Source organism: Cervus canadensis, chromosome 10, assembly GCF_019320065.1.
Source record: "Cervus canadensis isolate Bull #8, Minnesota chromosome 10, ASM1932006v1, whole genome shotgun sequence".
NCBI lineage: Eukaryota > Metazoa > Chordata > Mammalia > Artiodactyla > Cervidae > Cervus > Cervus canadensis.
The window spans coordinates 74680274-74701903 of NC_057395.1; the positions used below are offsets into that span (position 1 = coordinate 74680274).

Below are 21630 nucleotides of genomic sequence, written 5' to 3' on the forward strand. Positions count from 1 at the left end.
GATTAGGGTCTGGATTCCTCCATCTCACTCCCTTGGTGTCAACAGAGGGTGCCAACTCTCACTGGGTGGCCCTGTGTCTCAAGGTTCCCAGTAACCATCTGCTGACCTTACCCCCTTGGTCTTGGTTTAGAGGTGACCCCACTGTTACTAACTAGCCTTGAGTGCTACCCTATCATTGGTGATTTCCCCACACTTGCTCACACCTGAGCAGAAAGTTAAACCCTCACTGAATAATCTAGGTTTGAATGTGTCCTGTATTTCTTGCTGACATCATGTGACTAGTAAGTTCTGTCTGTGTTGTGGGTGATGTCTGGGATGAGGTTCCTAAAGGGAGCTGACTTGACTCAAAGGTCCATTCTCTTCCCTTCTGCCTCCTCCTCCTATCTAGAATACGGCTGTGATAGCTGGAGATCCAGCAGCTATTCTGAGCCATGAAGGTAACCTTAAAGGTGGAAGCCACACCATCAGAATAGTAGAATACATAAGTAGAGAAGGACCTTGAGTCCCTTATAATGTTGAAGTCACCATGTTAGCCCTGAACTGCCAACTTCCAACATTTTTATGTGATTAAGAAGCAAAATTCTGTCTTGTTTAAGCCACTGTTATTTTGTATTTTCTTTCACCCACAGCCAAACCTAATCCTGAAACACTTAGCTTCCAAAATTTAAGTGATCTCCTAAATGGTGCTGAATTTAAAAAAGATCTTGCAGGAATGTACTTGGCAAGTTGAACACCAGGGTGGGTCCAAATAAGTCTCTCTTCCTCCTCAATGACCTGCATCCACATGTTTTTCTAACACCAGTGAGCAGCAGCAGGAATGTCAGGAGCTGGTATCTCAGAGAGGCTTGTGTTGGAAGTTACCACTGATCTGGCGTCCGGAATCTGGGCACACTATCCTAGGCTTCCAGCCATCTGGCTCCTGCAGAGCACCCAAGCCTGCAATTTAGAATTGATTTCTGAATATCGGTCTGCAGTACAGGGTGTGGTTTCCTTGTGTTCACAGATGGAAAGAGGCAAACAAGTGCCTGGCCAGAGGCCCTCCCAAGCCGCTTTCTCAAGTCAGCCTCTCCCACAAGACAGCCCTCCAGGCTGCAGGCTTGCCATTTGCAGGATCACCAGCCCATCTGAGCATCTGGTGTGGGTCTCCGACCCAGGAAAGCATGAACAGGTACTTGATCTGCATATAATTCCCACCCTCCCCCACTCCTGGCCCATCCAGACCTGGGCCTCCCCACTTGAACTTCTGACTCTATAGGTTGACCGCCTTGGCGTCTAGAACTGAGCTCTAGATAGCTTTCCCCATCTCAGTAAACAGAAAATCCACCCCCGCCCCCTCCCCAATCCCCCACCAGATGTTCAGGCCAAAACCTTGGAGTTATTCTGGACTCCTCTCCCACTCCACATCAGATCACTAGCACATCTTGTCAGTGCCACCCTCTAACTCTGGGTGGCGTCTGACCACTTTGCCCACCCTAGTCTGAGCCGCCAGGATCTTGTGCTTGGACCACTGCAGTAGACCTCTCTTGGGGTCCATCTCCTGCCTGGACTATTGCAGCAGGCCCCTCACTGCTCTGATTGCACCCCTTCAGTCTGTTCTCCATAAAGTAGCCAAAAGGTCAAAATGAACACAGAAGCCACACGACATCCATGTCATTCCCTGGTGTCCTGTCACTTAGGAAGTCACAGCCCTCCCCCGGTGCAAAGACCCCGCCTGAGCCGCTCTCCCACTACCAGCCGTAGCCGCTCAGACCTCACCTCTCCCTGGCTCTTTTGCTCACACTGGTCTCCCACTGCGGCCATCGGCTGCTCCGTGAGCCTGCCTGGACCGCTTCTGCCCCAGGGCCTTTGCACCCACTGCTCTCTGCCTGGAACACTCTTCCGGGGGGAATCCCCTTGACTCGTATTCCCTAACTTTCTTTGCCCAGGTACCCCCTTCTCAGTCATGCTGCTCAACATAAAAATCACAACTTTTCCTTTCCCCTCCCCTCCTTGCTGACCTTCCTTCCTTGTTTTCTTCTGACAGCTTTTTACTATCTCATATAGTATTGGGTTGGCCAAAAAGTTCATTCAGGTTTTTCCATATGATGTTCTTAAAAACCCAAATGACTTTTTTGGGGCCAATCCAATACATATTTTACATATCTTTTAAATTAACTCTTATCCTAGAATGCAAGCTCCCTGAGAGCAGAGGTTCTGCCTATTTCATTGGCTACTGGATCCCACCCGGGACATTGTAGGTGCTCAACACACATCTCATGAATGAATGAGTCTGGTCCACCCTTTGGGTACCTGGCTTCGGAGAGAGCCCTACGGGGGTGCCGTGGGCATCTTCTGGACTTGACGGCACTCCAGCCATTCTGCCCTCTTCTGGCACCAGTTCTTGAAATCTGATTTTAGTGTATCCCTCTCCCAGGCTTCGTGGTTCATGTGAAGGTTGGCCCCATCCCTGGGGCTCCAGGATATTAAGTCCTCACCAAGAAGGTTAGGTTCATAGATCTTCCTCCATGTTACAGATGAGCAAACAGAAGCCCAGAGAGGTTAAGTAACTTTCTCAAGGCCACACAGTCAGCAGCAGAACGAGAGTTTGAACCCAGCTGTTTGGCTAGAGAGTTCTCATCTTTACATCTCTATTGGAGTACTTTCATTGAAAGATATTCTGAGAGACAAAGGATTCTTTTAATGGTGAACATCTGATCCGCAGATCATGTAGTCATGAGTGCCACACCTGAAACCTAGCAAACTGAGGAGGTCTCTGAAAGGCACCTTGTTCCAACCTGTTGTGGACCCCAGGAAAATGGGCAGCGAAGCATCAATGCCTGATACTTGCAGCCTGTTTCCGTAACCCTCAGACACAAGAGTTACTGCCAGGTGGCACCCATATAAGCATGGCCCCAACAGTCAAAACGTGTGATCAGACTCCAGAAAATTTTCCTCTTTTCCAATCACCAACCTGCTGATTAGGTCAAGGAGAAAGTCTCAGGGAGGGGCTACTTCCCCTTGAACTCCTCTCTCAAAACTGCCCATCACCTTTTATAACAAAGCCATTCTGGCCTCAGCCCCATGGGAGACAGCATCTTGCCGAAATATAACAACACTGCTGTTCTTATTAGACTTGGTTTTGCAGTGACCTTTTACTGCAGGCAGTGAATACTACTTTTTCATGTACAGTCGTAATTAAAGCTTCCTTTTCAAATAATACTTAAGCTTCAAAAAGTAAATCCAGTTCAAGTAATAGAACAGACGGCTCTGGGATGTTGCAAATATTCTCTTGCTTCAGGCAAGGACCGTGTCCAACTAATCTTGGTGTCTCAGAGCCTGTCCCGGCCCTGGAGGCTCACCAAGGGTTTGTCTGGATTGAATTAAACCAGAAACCCAGGCGGATTCCACCGGTTTCAAAGCCTATTTGAAGGACACCATGCAAATGAGACCTTGGCTTCCGTATGTTTCTCCCTGTTCCACCCTCCTAGTGAAGATGGCAGCCAAGACCCTACCGATCTCTAAGAGTCATCCAAACACAGGGGGATTGTCCCCCAAAATATATTGATAGTGGAGACCACTTTCTGACCAATATGTCCTAGAACCTGGCCCCCTGGCAATGGACACTTCCAAGTGACCACTCACGGAGGCACATCAAATGCATGTAGGGAAAAAGGAAAGGAAAAAAAAAAAAAGATTCAGCACCCCCCTTGCAATCAATTCAGAGGCAGGAAGAGCCCTTCTTCTGTGCTCTGTCCCATACCAGATCTCTCATCCAGACCCTAATTAGGATGGACGGCTCTTCTCCGCCCCGGGACTGGAAGAAAGCCTGGAATTATCTTAGTCGAGAAGGCTCCAGCCCCGAGAACTGTCAGAACTGCCGCCTGGATGAGCAGAAAATAGCAGATGATAAATTTTTTAGGACCACCCTCCGCGTGCCAGTTGTTGCTGACTGTGAGATAATGTGCTGGCCTTTTGGGGAGCATGCATTATTGATCTGGGTCTGTCTGGTGGTTTATAAAAAGCCCACCCTCCCCCCACCACCACCTTGCCATCATCCCTCACCTCCTGAAAGCAGCACAGTCTCCTCCAAACGCTGCTGGAGGGACTGGCTCCTTCGTGGAAGAGAAGACCGATCTGTGCAAGTGGGTGCTAGGCGAGGAAACTGACAGATGTCACCGAGCACGCGGGCTCCACACCCACTGCATCCACTTCCTGGGATTTATCTTTCAGAAATCCTCGCTCGCTGATGCAAAGATGCATGCATAAAGACGTTCTTGGGGACTTCGCTGGCGGTCCAGTGGTTAAGAATCCGGTTTCCAGTGCAGGGGATGTGGGTTCAATTCCTGGTCAGGGAACTCAGATCCCACATGTTGGGGGGCAACTAAGCCTGTGTGCCACAACTACTGAGCCTGTATGCTCTAGAGCCTGCACGCCCCGACTAGAGAGAAGTCCGTGGGGAACCACAAAAATCCCGCATGCCACGACTAAGACCTGACACGGCCAAATAAGCAAATATTTTAAAAAATATTTTTCTTTGACAACAGTATTGGTAACAGTGAAAGCTACTAACAAATGCACTCCCAATCTAGAAACAACTCAATAGCGATCCCAAGGGACCGGTTAAGTCAAGCTGTGGTTAAGACCACAGGCTCTGGGTTCAAATCTTATTTGGCCACATCCTAGCTGTGTGGCCTTGGACTAGTGACTTAGTTTCTCTAGGCTTCAGTCTCCGCATTCAAAGGAAAAGGAGGGATCTAGGCGTTTTAAGTTCGCCCTGGTTTTCTCTGCTTTCCTCTCTCCACGTCCTCATCATGCCCGAAGCTCCCTTCCTTATATCTGCATATGCTTTGTTCGAGAGTCACAGGTGCAAACCTACAATCAGATTCTGACATGAGACTTCATTAGATCATGCAGCTGCAGCAAAAATTTGGTGCTCCTAAGAGTGGACAGTCAATCATCAGCCTTGATTAAGGTAAAAAATCTAGGATCTCCTTTCGTCCTCCGTCCCCCAGCCATCCACCCATTCACGCACGTCTTCGGGATTCACTGTTCCTGCCCTGGTCCCAGCTCCCATCCTCGCCTGCCCCGTTGTGGCCCTGTCCTTCTACTGGCACCTGATTTCAACATAACAGCCAGAGGGATCCTATTGGAACATAAGGCAGGTCACAGCCCTCCCTGATGTCCATTCCATTATGAATAAAACTCAAAATCATTACCATGATGACAAGGTCCCCCACAACCTGGCCTCATCTCCCTCCACTCACCCCGGCTCTCACCGCTCCAGCTCACAGGCCTTCTTTCTGTCCTGACCCACCAAGCTCATTTCTGTCTTTGCCTTTCCTGTTCTCTCCAGCTGGAGGGATCCTCCCCCAGCCCCTCTGCTCCCAGCACGGTGCACTTAATCAATATCTATTGAATGCATGAATAAGCGTCCGGGGAGTCTTGAATTCTCAGGCATAACTATGATGGAAACAGCCTGAGGGACCCCACGAGACATGACCAAGGTGTGCTGAGGTCAGGTGCTGCCTGTGAGCGCTCTTTGCAGAATTCTGCCAGAAACAAAACTCACGGTCCCATGGCCACATTCTATAGGCTCCCCACGGTTATCAAATTTGGCTCATTCTAAATGCTGCTGGGGAGTTTTTCAGTCACTAAGTCGTGCCCAACTCTTTGAGACCCCATGGACTACAGCATGCCAGGCTCCTCTGCCCTCCACTATCTCCCTGAGTTTGCTCAGATTCATGTCTATTGAGTCAGTGATGCTATCTAACCACCTCATCCTCTACTGCCCCCTTCTCCTTTTGCCTTCGATCTTTCCAAACATCAGGGTCTCTTCCAGTGAGTCAGCTCTTTGCATCAGGTGGCCAACGTAGTGGAGCTTCGGCATCAGTCCTTCCAATGAATATTCAGGGTTAATTTCCTTTAGGATTGACTGGTTTGAGAAACAGGTGTCCTATGCATCAAACTGTCAATAAAAGCCCTAGGCTATGATTGCTTCTGGCTGCAAATTGTTTCTGCACCAATCAACTCCCTGAGAAACATCTATACTTGTGATCATTAATACAAATCATTAAAAGGGAGTGGCTTGGATGCATATAAACCACCTTTTCTTGGTGCTTAAAAGACTGATTTCAAAAAGGGTGTAGGTTTTCATTTGGATCGTCACCACAATCTTATGTTTGACTGCAAAGGCTTTTCTGGTCAACCTTTAAATTTGTTGCCACCAACAATATTCAGTTTTCCTTCGATAGGGGAGAGAAGCTAAAAGCCTACCCCTCACCTGGTCAACTGTGGCACTCCTCACCACAACCCACGGGAGCCTCCACAATCTGGTTCCCTTCCTTCTCTCCTGGGTCATCTTATGACCCTTCCCAGGCTCTGGCCACATCGATCTCCTTGGCTCTGCCTCAGGGCCTTTGCACACGCTGTACTCTGTGCTTGGAAGGCTTTGCCCCGATTTTCACAGTACAAGGTAGGATGGTCTACCATGTCTATCGTCATCACTGTTAGCAAGACGGGGAAGTCCGATTTACAGTAGAAGGAAAACGCACAGGGGCGTGTATGCTGTCTAGTACTGTAGACACACAACCTACTGAACTGGCAAGGGGGCTGGTTCTCAGCTGTCTTCTAAGTGTATATGCCAGATTTCAAAAGCAATATGAAATATATAAACTATGCCATTAATGATGTTTTTATATTGATTACATGTTAAGAGGACAATAAATTAGATATATTGGGTCTTTAAAAAATTAATTTCCCCAGCTTCTTTTTACTTTTTTTTCCAAGTGTAGCCATCAGGAACTTTAGAATTACATACGTGATTTGCATTTGCGCCTCACCTGATAGATCTCAAGGGTAGCGCTGTGTGGGGTTTCACGTGGAGAAATGGAAACGGTAAAATCAGTGAATTTGAAGGGGGAGAAGACACAAGTAAAGGAGAACAGGGCTGACACTGAGAGACACCCTCAAAGGTGAGCTGGAAGTGTAAGTGGAATTTGACCCCAGGGAGCAGAAGGTCCAGCTGATTGACTCTGGGGGCCTCACTCCTGATGGCCTCATGGATGGAAACTTCTCAAGTGAGTGAAAATGTGGTGAGAGATGCCTCATGAAGATGAAGGTGTCCAGCTGGGTGGAGGAGCCCAGGGCTCGCTTAGGAGGGAGAGGGAGGAGTCCAGGAGGGTTTCCACAGTGAAGCAAGGACACGACCGGCGGCCTGTGTGAGGGATCAGGGAGAGTGTCCTGCTGTAACCGAGCCCCATCTCGTCAAGGCCCTTCTCCTCGCTTGCTCTACCTGGAGCCCACAGGACCAGAGGGGAAACAGTTCAGGATGAGAGGCGACCACCCTTACCCTCCCAAGCCACCATCCCTGTAAACTGAGTTGGGTCACTGGCAGTAGTGGCCACCCTCCCTTTCCCGAGATGCCACCAAGGAAGGCTGAGCCCACCCTTCCTTGGGTTAAGACTGGTGCCACCTGTTAAGATGGGTTGAATAATGGTCCACATTTGCAGGTGTATGTGTACACACACATGAAATACACACACATGCTGCCCAGGCTGGCTCCCCCCTTTTGTTTGGCATCAGCTCAAATATCACCTCCTCTGAGAGGCCCTCCTTGATTACTAATCCAAAGTAGCTCCGACCATCACCGCAAGCCAGAATCCTCTACAGTTACCCCAGAGTGTTTCTCCCTTCTTGAAATGATCTTCCATGTGAACTAGCAGTGACCTTGATTATCTGTCTCCCACATTCCATGAGACTAGAGACTGCCTGCCTGACTTGTTACTGAAGTTCCAGGTCCTAGAATGTGGCCTGGAGCATAGTAGGTTCTCAGTAGAAATTGGACAACAAGTCATCAACTGGTCATAACATCTCTTTTCCTTAGGACTTTGGAGGAATCTAGGAATGGGTCTGCATTAGGAAAAGGTGGGAGACCCCTAACCTTGGGGACCCAGCTGTGCGTCCCTGTGCGTGGGGCCAACCCTGGGACTCAGTTCAGTCCATTAGACATGAACTCTGCAGGGTCAACCCGAGCATCTGCATCAGGGCCCGAGACCCAGCATGGTGAGCCTGGGGGATGCCGCCTGCCAGTAGCTGGGCGCTTACCGAGCTCCACGTCCTGGTCGTCCGTCAGCACCAGGATGATGTTGGGACGAATGTTTCTGCGATCCCTCTGAAACCTGCCCTTCAGGCGGTGGTGGGACAGGAAAGCCGCGCTTCCGTCCAGTAGGCAGAAGACCGCTGCAGAGAGCAAGCAAAGCAGGACGCCGGCCGGGGCCATGTCACGTTTCTGCGGATCCCCTTACTTCTGGCGGGATGCAGGAGTCTGGAGCTGTGCTCCGTGGCTTTGTTTCTCTTCCCTCTTTACTCACGGACCTAGAGGAAGAGGAAGCGCATTAGGCCACAAGCTGTATCATGATTTCTTTGATGGCTTCTGGCAGGGGCAGTGAGAGCTTCTTTGATCAGCGATAGCTAGAGCAGAGCAAAAACCCAATTCGGTTAAAGTTGCAAGAAAAGTTATTTGCAACTGGCTCAGGGAAGAGGCCGGCAGGAACGCCTCCAGAGACCACTTCTGCAGAAAGCATTCCTCCCCTGGACTCAGCCATCCTCTGGATGTGTCTGTGTGAGCCCAGGTCCCAAGTCAGGTAGTCAGTCTGCCTCTGAACCCTCCAACCAACGCAAGACAAATCAACCCGCAGTGAAAGGAAAGGGAAAAGTCTGGGAGAGCAGACATTTCTGGTCATCTCTTCTCTGCCAGCACCACGGAGGATGCTGAGATGAGCGGATGCACCCCCAGCTCTCAGGTAGCGTGTGATTCAGGGAGGGGTCTGGGCGAGCCGGGCTGATGCTCTAGGCTAGGCGACTCTGTATTTTAGTCTCGGCTCCATCACTCACCAGCCAGGTCTCCCCATCAATAAGCCAGTGAGGAACCTCAGTTTCCCCATGAATAAAACGGGGAGACATGACTGTTGAAGAACTCAACCCAAGGGGCAGGTGTTCACAAAGGTCACCTGTCAACAGGTCCTGTGATGGGGTAAGATGTTTATATTGGCCTTACGTTGCAAAACAAAATGACAACAGAGAAAACCGAGAGCTCGCAGCTGAGGGAGGAGAAGTGTCACGGTCCCCTGTGATCCTGGTCAGCCCCCTGACTGCGGTCAGATGGGGTCACCAGCAACAGGCGGGGGAAGGAAGGCGGGGTGGCTAAACTGGACTCAGGCGGGTCTCAGATCTCGCTCTGCTCTTTGCTCTCTGCAGTCATTTTTTAACTTCTTGAGGAAATGAGCCTTCAACTCCTGTCCAGATATAGACATTTTGGTCTTATCTATTTAAAACGAGAGAAAGAGCGAGCAAGCAGAGGTGTTGGGAGGAAACCAAGCTTGCCGACCTGAGTCACCGTCCCCACGACCTTGAAGGACTCCGTCTGCCCCTGCTGTTGCGGGGAACCCTGCCTCGCCCCAAGCCATGGCTCGGGGAACTCATCGAAGATCCCAGGGTCCGCAGCGGGGGGTGTGTGGCCTGTGTGACCCCACCTGGGGATGGCACCAGCTGCCTACGGGGAATCCCACTTCCTCCCCCACCCGCTGTTCCCACCTCCATCCTCTCGGAGGAGCCAGCAGGGTCTTCCTAAAATTCAGATCCAAACATGCAACTCACAAGGCCTGGGTAAGGCGAGACCAGGGAGGTTCTCAGGGCCCAGGTGGCCAGGTGCAAGGTGATCAGCTCACCTTAGTCCCAGCCCTGTCACTCACCCGTTCAGACCCTCCCCTGGCTTCTCAGGGCTCAGGGTACAAAATGCAAACTCCCAGCAAGCCTTATGGGGTGGGGGGGTGTGATCCAGCCCCTGCCCACCTCTCCCCCGTCCTCCCAATTGCTCTCAGACCCATGGCTTTTTCCGGTCACTTAGACAAGACTTTGCCTTCCAATGCAGGGGCTGCAGGTTCAAGCCCTGGTCCCCGAGTTAAGATCCCACATGCCTCCCGGCCAAAACACCAAAACATAAAACAGAAGCAATATTGTAACAAATTCAGTAAAGACTTTAAAAATGGTCCACATCAAAAGAATCCTTAAAAAAAAAAAAGAAGGCATAAACACAGTATTTTGAAAAAGAAAACTTTCTACCCAAGCATAAATAAAACAGCCCTGTCCTTTCCCTGTAGAACTAACCACACAAAGTCAAAGAGCAGAAACCGCGCTGCCCCAGCTAACAGCTTCAAGTTCACATTTAATGCTCTAAGCTGAGCCCTGGGCTGGCGGCTCCCACGTCTTCACTGTCTCTCTATTTGCTGGAAATAAGCAGGTGTTGAAAGGCGACAAAGCACTTTAGCACCATCGGGAGACTTTCTGCTGGAGGTAATGGGACGCTTGAGAGGGTTCAAAGGAGACATGCCGAAGATTCTAGTGGTCCTTGAATTGCCCCAGATCATGGGAGGGGGTCTTCGAATCATGTTATCAGTCCATGTCCCACCCCCCTTCAGGAAACAAAGAAGACTGCCTGGTGCTTTGCACTTGAAATGTGCTCTTGACTGGCACACCAGTTGGCCCACTAGAATGGACATTCAAAAGCAAACAGGGAAAAAAGGACAGGGAAGCCTGGTGTGCTGCAGTCCATAGGATCGCAAAGTCAGATATGACTTGATGACTGAACAACAACAAAAGCAAACAACCCAATCACAAAATGGGCACAAGACCTAAATAGACATTTCTCCAAAGAAGACATACAGATGGCCAAGAGGCACATGAAAAGGTGCTTCGTGTTGCTAATGATTAGATAAATGCAAATCAAAACCACAATGAGGTATCACTTCATACTTTTCAGAATGGCCATCATTAAAAATCTACAAAAAATAAATGCTGGAGAGGGCGTGGAAAAGAGGGACCCCTCCTGCACTGTTGATGGGGATGTAAATTGCTGCAGCCACAGTAGGAAAGAGAATGGAAGTTCCTTAAAATTTTAAAAAAGAGTTACCGCGTGATCCAGCAATCCCGCTCCTGGACATACACTTGGACAAAACTATAATTAAAAAAGATACATGCATTCTATGTTCATAGCAGCACTGTTCAACAATAGCCAAGACATGGGAACAGCCTAAATGTCCATCGGCAGGCGAATGGATAAAAATGTGGGATATATTATACCGTGCAATACTACTCAGTCACAAAAAGAAGGAAGTAATGCCACTTGCAGGCAACACGGATGAACCTAAAGACCATCATACTAAGTGGAGCAAGTCAGAGAAAGATAATTATCATTTGGTATCACTTAATGTGGAATCTAAAAAACTCATACAGATGACCTTATTTATGAAACAGAAACTGACTCACTGACACAGCAAACAAATTAATCGTTACCCAAGCGGAAATGGGAGGGGTGAGGGACACATTAGGAGTGTGGAATTAACAGGTACACACCACTATACATGAAATAACCACAGGTTTACTCTATAGAACAGGGAACTATATTCAGTATCTTGTTACAACCTATAGTGGAAAAGAATCTGAAGCCGTACACCTGAAACTAACACAATATTATAAATCAGCTACAGTTAAATAAAAAAAAAAGCACATTTATGTTCCTTCAGATGGACATCGAGTGATAAAATAGCAGCGAGAGAATTTCTAAGGGGCGCCCTACAAACAGCAACTCTCATTTTACACACATATCAACTTATTTAATAAGCATATCTGCCCATCGATATTATCATCATTTTATGGATGAAGAGGCTGAGGCACAGAGAATTTTAATAAAAGTGCTCTCCCACGATCATATGGCCAAACAAGGGGCAGAGATGGGATTTAAACCCAGTCTGGCTGGAGTCAGCAACTCAACGAGAACCTCCTGGAAGCAGATTTCTAGGTAATTTTCTAAAGGTCTCCCAATCTCAGTTTCCTCATTTGCCTCTGAAGCAGCAGGAGGCCAGGTGCCCTTGGAGGGTCTTTTTGGCTCTGGGCCTGTGATACGGAGGAACAGGGGGCCCGGGTCAGATGGTGGGTGGAGCTGGGGGATACGGTCGACTGGACTCTTCCTGGGACCCTGAGGCTCTTCCCCTCCGCTCCTGGGCAGCTCTAGCCTTCCAGCCAGGATGCTGATCCTCTGGATGGGAGTCAAAACTCCACGACCAGAGATCAGAGAATAACAGGAGCTAATTACTTCATCAGCTCAAGTCATCAGTAGGTCAATTTTTGATGAATTCCCCCAGCTCCCACTTCCCCTGGCCTGGTGCCAGCCTCTCTCTGGATGCTGAAGAAATCAATTAAAATGACACAAGGGATTCTGCCTCCATTTTTCTCCTTCTTAGTAAAGATTCAGAGAGGCTGAAGTGAGCGCATATCTGGTGAATCTGTGCAACACCAGCTGAGTGACACTTTGTCCATCCCTCGGACCTCTCTGCTTATTTCCACCAGCTGGATTCCCTTCCTGCTCTTCATCCTGTGTCTTTCTCACAGACCTTGGCAAAGCTGCATCGGCCCAAGAAGACATCACTGGAAAAGCCGAATGCCCCGAGTGTTCAGAAATATCACTCTTGCTTCTGGATTTATCTGATTTGCAGAGAGGAGCAGGTCTCGGCATCATAGCTTTGGGGAACTGCCTGGGACCTCACACAGGCTTGTCTGGGAAGACCCACATGGCTATGTTCCTCTGAGGATCCCCAAACTCAACAAGAGTGGCTGAGAAGAGTTCGGGAGCAATCAGCGAGCAGGAGCGGGAGAGGAAAAAGTGGCCAGAAGCAGGAGGAGGAGTTGATCGGCAGGAAGTGAGAATAAAGGAAACTGTGGGATGTGGAGATCCCCAGAGCCCCTGTCCCAGACCCTGGGGACCCTCCTACGTGGTCCAGAGGGCCAGACCGTGAGCCACGTCTTCCTTCACTCACTTTACAAAAGTAAGTTTTTAGGGTTACGTGTCTGGATTATGACAGCCTAACTGGCTTCCCTGCTTCCACACTCAACTCCTTCTATCAACCAGGCAGAAGGATCCTGTTAAAGACAGAAGTTTGTCTTCCTCCACAGAAATGCCCTCCAGGGCTCCCACCTCATGCCAAATAAAACTCCCAAGCCCTCCAAAAGGCCTAGAAGACCCTATGCCTTCTGTTACCCCCATCTGACCTTATCACCTCCATTCCCCGCCCTTCCCCACTTGACTCTGGTCACACGGCACCTGTCCTGCTCCTTGTCCAAGCCAGGCATGTCCCCACCCCAGGGCCTTTGAACGTGCTGTTCTCTCTGCCCACAGCCTTCATTCAGATCTCTTCATGGCCCTTTCCTCACCTTCAGGTCTTTGCTCAAATTTCACCTCTGCAGGTTAAAACAGAAAGCTCTACCACCTCTGACAGCTACATATTCTACTCATTTTTTTTGTCAGTCTCCCCTACAAGAACGTCAGTTCTTCGACGGGATGGATTCTTGTCAGCTTTGTTCACATCTCTATCGATAGCCACTCAGTCGTGTCTGACTCTTTGCGACCGCAGGGACTGTAGCCTGCCAGGCTCCTCTGCCCATGGAATCCTCCAGGCAAAAACACTGGAGTGGACAGCCATTCCCTTCTCCAGGGAATCATCCCAACCCAGGGATTGAACTCAGGTCTCTGGCATGGCAGGTGGATTCTTTACCGTCAGAGCCAGCAGGGAAGCCCAACCCAACACCTGAAACAGTGCTTGGAACACAGCAGACATTGAAGATAATACTGACTTGGCAAAGCATTTTCTCCCTTCTGGTAACTGGACCCTAGCTGTGCTTGGAGGCGCTAAAAAGAGTCGCTCGGTGGTGTCCAACCCTTTGCGATCCCATGCACTATAGCCTGCCAAGCTCCTCTGTCCCTGGAATTCTCCAGGCAAGAATATTGGAGGGTTGCCATTCCCTTCTCCAGGGGATCTTCCCAACCCAGGGATCAAACCCGATCTCCTGCATTGCAGGCAGATTCTTTACCATCTGAGCCACCAGGGAAACTCAGATGGCGGCACTGACCACTCCCTTTTCTACTTATGTGCAGTTTGAACACAGGCTAGAACATGTGACCCAAGTGGAGCCAGTCAGCACGTTCCATCTCTTTAGTTCCAATGACTGGCCCAGAGACAGACACGTGACCCAAGCCTGGCCAATGAGAGAGAAGTAAGAAACAGCAGGGTGGATGCTGAGTGCTGGAACCGGGCAAGCCCAGCGCAGCCACCAACTGGAGCCTGAGAGAGGACGCTGGTGTTGGTGGGCTGAACCAAGCTGCACCTTGGAGCCAGTTACAAGTTCAAGCAAGCACCCTTTGTTGCTTAAGCTGATCTGAATTGGGGCTGTCATTTGCTATAGGAAAATGCCCAGATCAACACAGTAAATACCCTAAAGGAATAATGAGGAAGAATTACAATTAAATTTTAATTATTTAATTCTGCTTATTGCAGAACTCGACCAAAACTAAACACTTTTCCTGTGTTAACTCAGGTCACCTTACGATAACGTTAGGACACTCCAGTTGTGGGTGAGGAAGCTGAGGGCATGGAGAAGTTCGAGAACTTTCCCAAGGTCCTGCTGTTTGGATGCTGAATGTTATCCCTTGACTGACCCCCTCCTCATCTTCTCTCCTCTCTTTCCTCTGCCCCAGGAGGTTCACTTGGCTGGACCACATCAACAAGCTCTGTGCTGTCTGGCTCCTGGCTGGGTTTGGCTAAAGGAAACACTGCCCAGGGAAGGGAGGATAGGAGGAGAGAAAGGCCTGGGTAATTTCCAGGTATCTTCCCTGCCCAGTTGCTAGGAACTGAGCATATTCCTCTATTACTCCACTGAAGGCCACGGCTCCTGTGGGTGGCCCTTGCCAGGTTCCAGCGAATGGTCCCCACTGTCCTCTAGCCCCAGAGATCTGTATTATTCATTTTACATCTCTGTGGGAGGCACCATCTGTTTCCTGCAGGGTACCTGTGCTGACAAAGCAAGCGGATAGCGTGCCGGAGATAGCATTCCCCAGATACCCTGACCCCAGAGTCCTCTTTTGACTCCTCCGTTTACTTGGAAACTGACATATGATACTAGAAGCTGAGGTTAAATGTGTTGTAGAAACAGGAAGAAAAAGGGGGAACTGTTGATCTGCGGGCAGGCAGGGATGGCTGCGTGGAGGAGTCCTTACAGAGAAACGTTTGAGAAGCCTAAGAGGAACAAAGTTCTGAAAAATCCAGAGGATTTGGGTAGACTCTGAAGAAGGCGTGGAGGACAGAGTGCCTCAGGCAGGGGAAATAGCTTCAGCAAGTAGCAGGCGTTGTGGGAGGAGTGAGATGTGTGGTCCCGAACCTCGAGAGCCTAGAAACTGTCTAGACAGAGTATGACACATGCACACCTGGTAAACCTTACACTCCCCCCGCATCTCCCCTTGCTGGGGAGAGGAAGCTTGGCTGTCCTCCTCTCCTCCTCTCCAGGGCTGTCAAAGAAAGGACAGGAGCTCCTGCTATCTACAGTCCACAGACTCTCTCTGTTTCGCTGAACCAAGTCCAAGGGTCAGGTGGCTCTCTGTAACTGTCCTTGGAATTTCAGCAGAGAACCAAGCCCGCAGGACAAGAAACAGAAGGGTCCTCAGAGGATGGAGGGAAAGATCAGGTTTCAAGACGAGGGCTCAGGATCTGGAAAGGAAATTAGGGCATAAAGAGAAGAGCCCAAGAACCCAGTTGCCTGCACAACTATTCATCTGCCAAGGGATTCTCAAACGCCTGCTCTATGCCAGGCATAGTTCTTGGCACTGCATGTAAAATAGTGAAAGAAAAAAAAAATATCTGCCCTCATGGAGCTGACATTCTAAGGAGTCAACATATCAGAAGCTGGAGTCGAAAGAGTCCAGCGAACAGTGAGAAGTGTCAGAAAACAAGACCGGAAATAATGATAAACCACAGGTGAACTCTTAGAATGGAGTCATGGATTATAGAGCGAGCTCAAAGAAAGTTTAAAAATGATATAACTTGAAGTCTTGAGAAGCTGAGCATCAAAGTGTTTTGCATACCAAGTGAGGGACCATATATTTACACACTCAAATATCTGAGCAGAGCCTTTATCAGATCTGAGCCCGTCCGAGCCTTCTGAACCCCCTGCCTCAGTGACCAGTCCAGCAGACCAATCCAGGTGCTTTGGTCTGACTAGGAAGAGGTGCCTCTTATTTCCAGCCGGCTAACTTGGTCCATGTCGGTCCACCACAAGGATGAGGGAAGTCTCTGATGCCATCTTGCCTCATGTAGAGTTGGAATGAAGGCACCAGATAGAAGAAAACACAGCTTCAAAATAGAACGTTCTTGGGTTTTGCCAACATTCGAGACCATGGATCTGGCTAAGCCCGAAGGAGGAAGATCCACTCCGGGGTCTTTGTTTTGGGCACCCAGGGATTCTTCTATGTCCTTCAGTGGCTTTGAGGGCTCTTCTTTCCTTTAGGGTCACTTTCTCACACTTTGACTCTCTGAGAACGTGAATCAAATTCTCCTGCTCTCTTAGGTCACTCGGAATTGCTTTCTTGGTCACTTGCAACCGAATGAGCCCAACCGGTAGAGCAGGCTGGGGGCAGAGAGTTGATTCAGGCGGCTTCCCGGACACCGTCTGCCTCCGTGTACAGACATCTGACAACGCAGCCACTAGCCCCTGGCCTGGGCCCCCCTCTGCCTTATCACAGGCAGACCTTCCTTCTCCTTATTTGCTGACGAGAGGACGGTGGTGCAGAAAAGGGGAAGAAATGTGGGCATGGGAGTCCTGAATTCTGGTTCTGATCTGCCCCAGTTTCCTCACCTGCCAAGAAAAACAGACTGTTCCCCGGGTCTGGATCGGTGGAGCCTAAAGCGGACAGGGAGGTCCTCTCCCCTCCTTCCCCGCAGAGGTCTCCCTGAGTCCTGGCCTCATCCAAGGTCTGTTCTCTTCAGAGCACCCCTCACCACGTCTGATTGCTCGATGCACTCTTCTGCTGGAGTGTGTATCTTGCAGGGAGTTGTTTTCCCCACCGGAAGCTCTGCATGGGTGGGGGCTGTCTCTTTCTTACTCCATAGCCTCAGCCCCTGGCTCAGCCCCCTGGGCGCTAGTTCTTTAGGTTAACAAATATTTACTGAGAACCTACTCTGCACCATAAATTAAGCTGAGAGCTGAAGAATTGTTGCTTTCAAATTGTGGTGCTGGAGAAGTCTCTTGAGAGTCCCTTGGACAGCAAGGAGATCCAACTAGTCCATCCTAAAGGAAATCAGTCTGAATATTCATTGGAAGGACTGATGCTGAAGCTCCAATACTTTGGCCACCTGATGCGAAGAGCCAACTCATTGGAAAAGACCCTGATGCTGGGAAAGACTAAAGACAGGAGGAGAAGGGGTGACAGAGGATGAGATGGTTGGGTGGCATCACCGATTCAATGAACTTGAACTTGGGCAAACTCTGGGAGTTGGCAATGGATAGGGAGGCCTGGCGTGCTGCAGTCCATGGGGTCACAAAGAGTTGGACAAGACTGAGTGACTGAACAACAATAACTATGCATCAGGCCCTGTTCTGTGTGCTAAGGACCCAGAAATGAGTACTCTGATGTGGAGCAGACACCAAAATAAAAGACAAGCACATGAGGTGATGAGTCCTAAGGGGAGGGAGTGGAACATGCTGGTGTGGGGACCTTTAAATAGGAGGGTAGCAAGGCCTCTCTGAGAGATGACACATGGGCAGAGTCCTCCAAGAGGTGAAGGAAAGTGCCTTGTGGATATTCAGGAGAACAGTGTTCCAGGCGTAGAGACAAATGCAAGTGTCCTGAGGTAGGAATGTGGCCGGGGTGTTTGAGGAACATGATGGGGGCAAGTATGGTTGGGGTGGAGCTGAGTGAGGGGACTTGGAACAGTCTAGCCCAGGGGTGCTGCACTTGGATATAGGTTTTACCAGGGTCCTTCTGGCTGTGTGCGGAGAGCAGGCTACAGGGAGCAAGGGTAGACACACCAAGGCCAGTGAGACAATGGCTGTGGACCGGGTCTGGACCGGGGTGGGAGCAGCAAAAGGGTGAGAAGTGAGATTCCAAGTACTGTGAATGAATGAGTGAAGGACTGGCTGAACAGAGGGAAGACCGGCGCATGCCAGGGGGTCCAGTGACCACCTCTGTCCACAAAGTGACAGTGAAGTCGCTCAGTCGGGTCCGACTCTGTGACCCCATGGACTGTAGCCTATGAGGCTCGTCTGTCCATGGAATTTTCCAGGCAAGAGTATGGGAGTGGGTTGCCATTCCTATGTAACACTTCACCTCCAAACATAGCAGTGGAAATTTTTTTTTTTTATGCTCAGGGACTTGGGTTCAGGAATTCCAGCGGGACACAGCAGAAAGGGCTGGTCCCTGCTTTATTGCGCCTGAGGCCACAGCTGAAAAGACTCAAAAGCTGGGGACTTGAATCCTCAGTTTGATGGCAGTGGGCTGGAGCCTTGGGTAGCGGGTGAGGGGGCTTCTCCATGTGGCTTGGGCTTCCTCACGGCATGGCAGCCCCAGGCTGGTGACTGATTTCTTCTGCAGCAGCTTAGGGCTCCAAAAGTGAGCATCCCACCAGCCCAGGTGGCACTTCTCTTTAAAATTTATTTGGCTGTACTGGGTCTTAACTGCAGCATTTGGAATCTAGTACCCCAACCAGGGATTGAACCCAGGTCCCCTGCATTTGGATCTTGGAGTCTTAACCACTGGTCCACCAGGGAAGTCCCAACCTCATCTCTTCTGATCGAACCTCATCTTTTCTGCTGTCCCCAGCCTTACTCCCACCATTCTACTGGTCATCAGTGACACGCGAGCCTGGCCAGATCCATGGAGGGGACACGGGGCATGCCCCGCCTCCAGAGAGAGGAAGGAGAAGACCGCACTGGAGGTGCACCTGTGGCGGTTACCTTGTGGGCCCGAGAAAACACAGGCTGCTGCTGCTAAGTCGCGTCAGTCATGTCCAACTCTCTGCAACCCCATAGACGGCAGCTCACCAGGCTCCTCTGTCCCTGGGATTCTCCAGGCAAGAACACTGGAGTGGGTTGTCATATCCTTCTCCAATGCATGCACGCATGAAAAGTCGCTTCAGTCGTGTCTGACTCTGTGCGACCCTATGGACAGCAGCCCTCCAGGCTCCTCCGTCCACAGGATTCTCTAGGCAAGAATACTGGAGTGGGTTGCTATTTCCTTCTCCAAGAAAACACAGGAGGCCCTGCCAAGTTATGAAGGCCTGGGTACACCAGGGGGTGGCAGCCTCTCCCCTGCACACGTCACCCTTCTAGGAAATGAAACGGCATCTGAGTCAGACTCCATCTGTCTGCACCTGCCAAGCTTTGGAATTTGTGCCCACGCCCATATCAAAGATCCCCGAGCCTCAGGAAGTCCTGGGGTGACCGGAAGGCTCCCCAACCCCTCTCCTCTTTTGTGAATGACCCAAAGGGGTTAGATCAATGGGGCCTGTGCTCAGCTGATTCTGAAGGGAGCAGCAGAGGCAGAAAGCAAGCTTGCCCTAGGCGTGAGCGTGCGGTAACAGCCTCTCCTCCTGTGCCACTTCAGAGAACAGAGGTGCCCCAGTTAGATCTGCATTGAAAACATTGACTTATTCCTGCTTTTTAAAAAGTCCCTTCTTTGTAAGTAGAAAGGAAGCCACCTCCTCATCGCAGGAACCCAAACAGAAGTGGGTGATCTGATTTTGGGGAACTGGCCCTCACTTCCCCGGGTCCTTTCCTCCTGCTGACGTGGGCTGTGACCCTCTGTTCAGGGTCACTGTCCACTGGGAGGCCGCCCAGGCCATGAGGCTGTCAGCCCTGGTCGCATGGGTGGGCTGCTGGCTTGTCGCAGTGGGAGACTTCAGCTGGGGGCTGCTGGGCGGGCTTTGGGAGGTTAAGACAGCCGGCTGGGCAGGGGAGCCGCACACAGCCCCTCACCTTCCAGAACTCGGCCCGAGGGCATGTTGCTTCTCCCAGAATCGACTGCTAGGGTTTGATAGGCAGCTGCCAGGAATGTTCTGGCAAGATGGGCAGGGGCTTCTGGTGTGGAGCTAATGGTCTGCTCAGCTCCCCAAAGGGCGACCTGATTGACCTTGACCCCAGCACCCCATATGTCAGGGTCTCGGAAGTTCTGCTTATCACCTGCACTGGTGTTTGTGCCAGGTGGTTTTCCGTTCACCCCCTTTCTTATTTCAGTAAATGCAGTTACGGGGGCAGTTTCCTCCCTCCACGGGGAATGAGCTCCGCCTGCCCTAAAGCCGGGTCTTTCGACTTGGGCACTGCGGCCACTGGGGCTGCGTTGTCCTCAGCACCGGCTGCACATCGCAGGGCGCTGAGCAGCGTCCCTGGCCGCCACCTGTTAGACGCAAGAGGCACCCACCCCCAATGGTGACGGTAAAAAACGCCTCCAGATATTGCCTAATGTCCCCTGGGGGAGGGGGGCAAAGTCGCCCCCCAGGTGAGAACCCCGGCCATAAACAGACAGCAGCACAGAGAAACAAATCCAGTGACATTACGGCTGAATTGCTGCTTGCCAAGGACACCAGACATTTTCTTGCAAGGGGAGCAGGCCTCGTTGAAGACTCAGAGGCTCAAAAGAGAGCGCGAGGAAGTTCAACGTCATTAACGCCGGGGCAGGGACTGCCAGGAGGAGGACCCCTGGGTCCCGCCCACCAGGAAGCAAGACTCAGTCCACTCGGTGGGACTGGGTGGGCTGGAGGCGGGTGGGCTGGCTCACAGGAAGTCTGATGTGGTAATGGTCACCCATGGAGACACACCTGTGTGCCACGGCCTTTGTCTAAAGTGAGGACACAAACTCAAATGCCTGCAGGGCCCAGGCTAGAGTCGTGAGTGAGTGACAAGGGTTTAGGGTCACAGGGAGGGGTGGGGAGTGCCCTGCTGGAGGTGCCGTTTGCAAAATCAAAACAGTCACTACATTTTAAACTCTGAGCAGGCCAAACAAAGCTCCCCTGGAGCTTGCCTGGGGGCCCATTTGCTACCCTTCGCAGCTGTGTGGTCTTTTCTGAGCACCTACTCTGTGCCAGTGCTGTGTGGAATGCTGGGAGACAGCAGTGAACCTGAGGCAGGCCAGGCCTCTGTCTTGAAGGAGCTGACCTTCTGGTGGGGGAGACAGATATTTAACAAATGAAGATGAATTCCAGATGATCTGAAGAGCCTTGTCAGGAGCTGTCAGGATGACAAGATAGGGTAAATCAGGGGAGGCCTCTAGGAGGTGGTGTCTGGGTTGACACCAGAAGTGGGGTGCAGAAGTCAGTCGTGGGCACAATGCTTTCTAAGCAAGGGAAAAGCGCAAGCAAAGGGCCTGTGGTAGGAACGAGCAGGGTCCATGTGCAGATCAGAGTAAAGACCAGAATGGCAGGAGCGGGGAGCAGGAGTGGTCGCCTGGCATAGGTAAGGTTGCACGTCACCTGCCCTCGGCCCACGCTTTCCCGGTAGGCCACACCTGCTACCCTTCCTGGGTGTTTAGGGGAAACAGGAATCAGATACAGTTCTTCCCACCTCTGTTCTTTGTTCTTTTGTCTTGGCTGTGGACAAAAGCTTCCCTGGCAGCGAGCTACAGAGTTATTTCTGCAAAAGGCCTTTGGCCAAAAGCAATAAAGTCAGACCTCAACAGAGTCATTATTCACGCCTAATTGTGGGCTGGTTCTCGGTGTAGACAGCCGTGGCCAGGGCTGGTGATTCCAGTCCCACCCCCTCCCATGTGTTAACCCCACCGGT

At 50.7% G+C, this 21630-nt stretch overlaps 1 protein-coding gene across 4 annotated transcripts in view; it reads right to left on the reverse strand.

Moving 5' to 3' along the window:
• SULF2 (sulfatase 2) overlaps nucleotides 1-21630 on the reverse strand; it is a 127151-nt gene that overhangs the window by 89350 nt on the left and 16171 nt on the right. For all 4 annotated transcript variants that reach the window (XM_043480032.1, XM_043480031.1, XM_043480033.1 and 1 more), the window contains exon 2: nucleotides 8083-8352. In XM_043480032.1, coding sequence (XP_043335967.1) covers nucleotides 8083-8257 — 175 coding nt within the window. In that variant the 5' untranslated portion in view covers nucleotides 8258-8352. The remainder of the gene's footprint in view (nucleotides 1-8082; nucleotides 8353-21630) is intronic.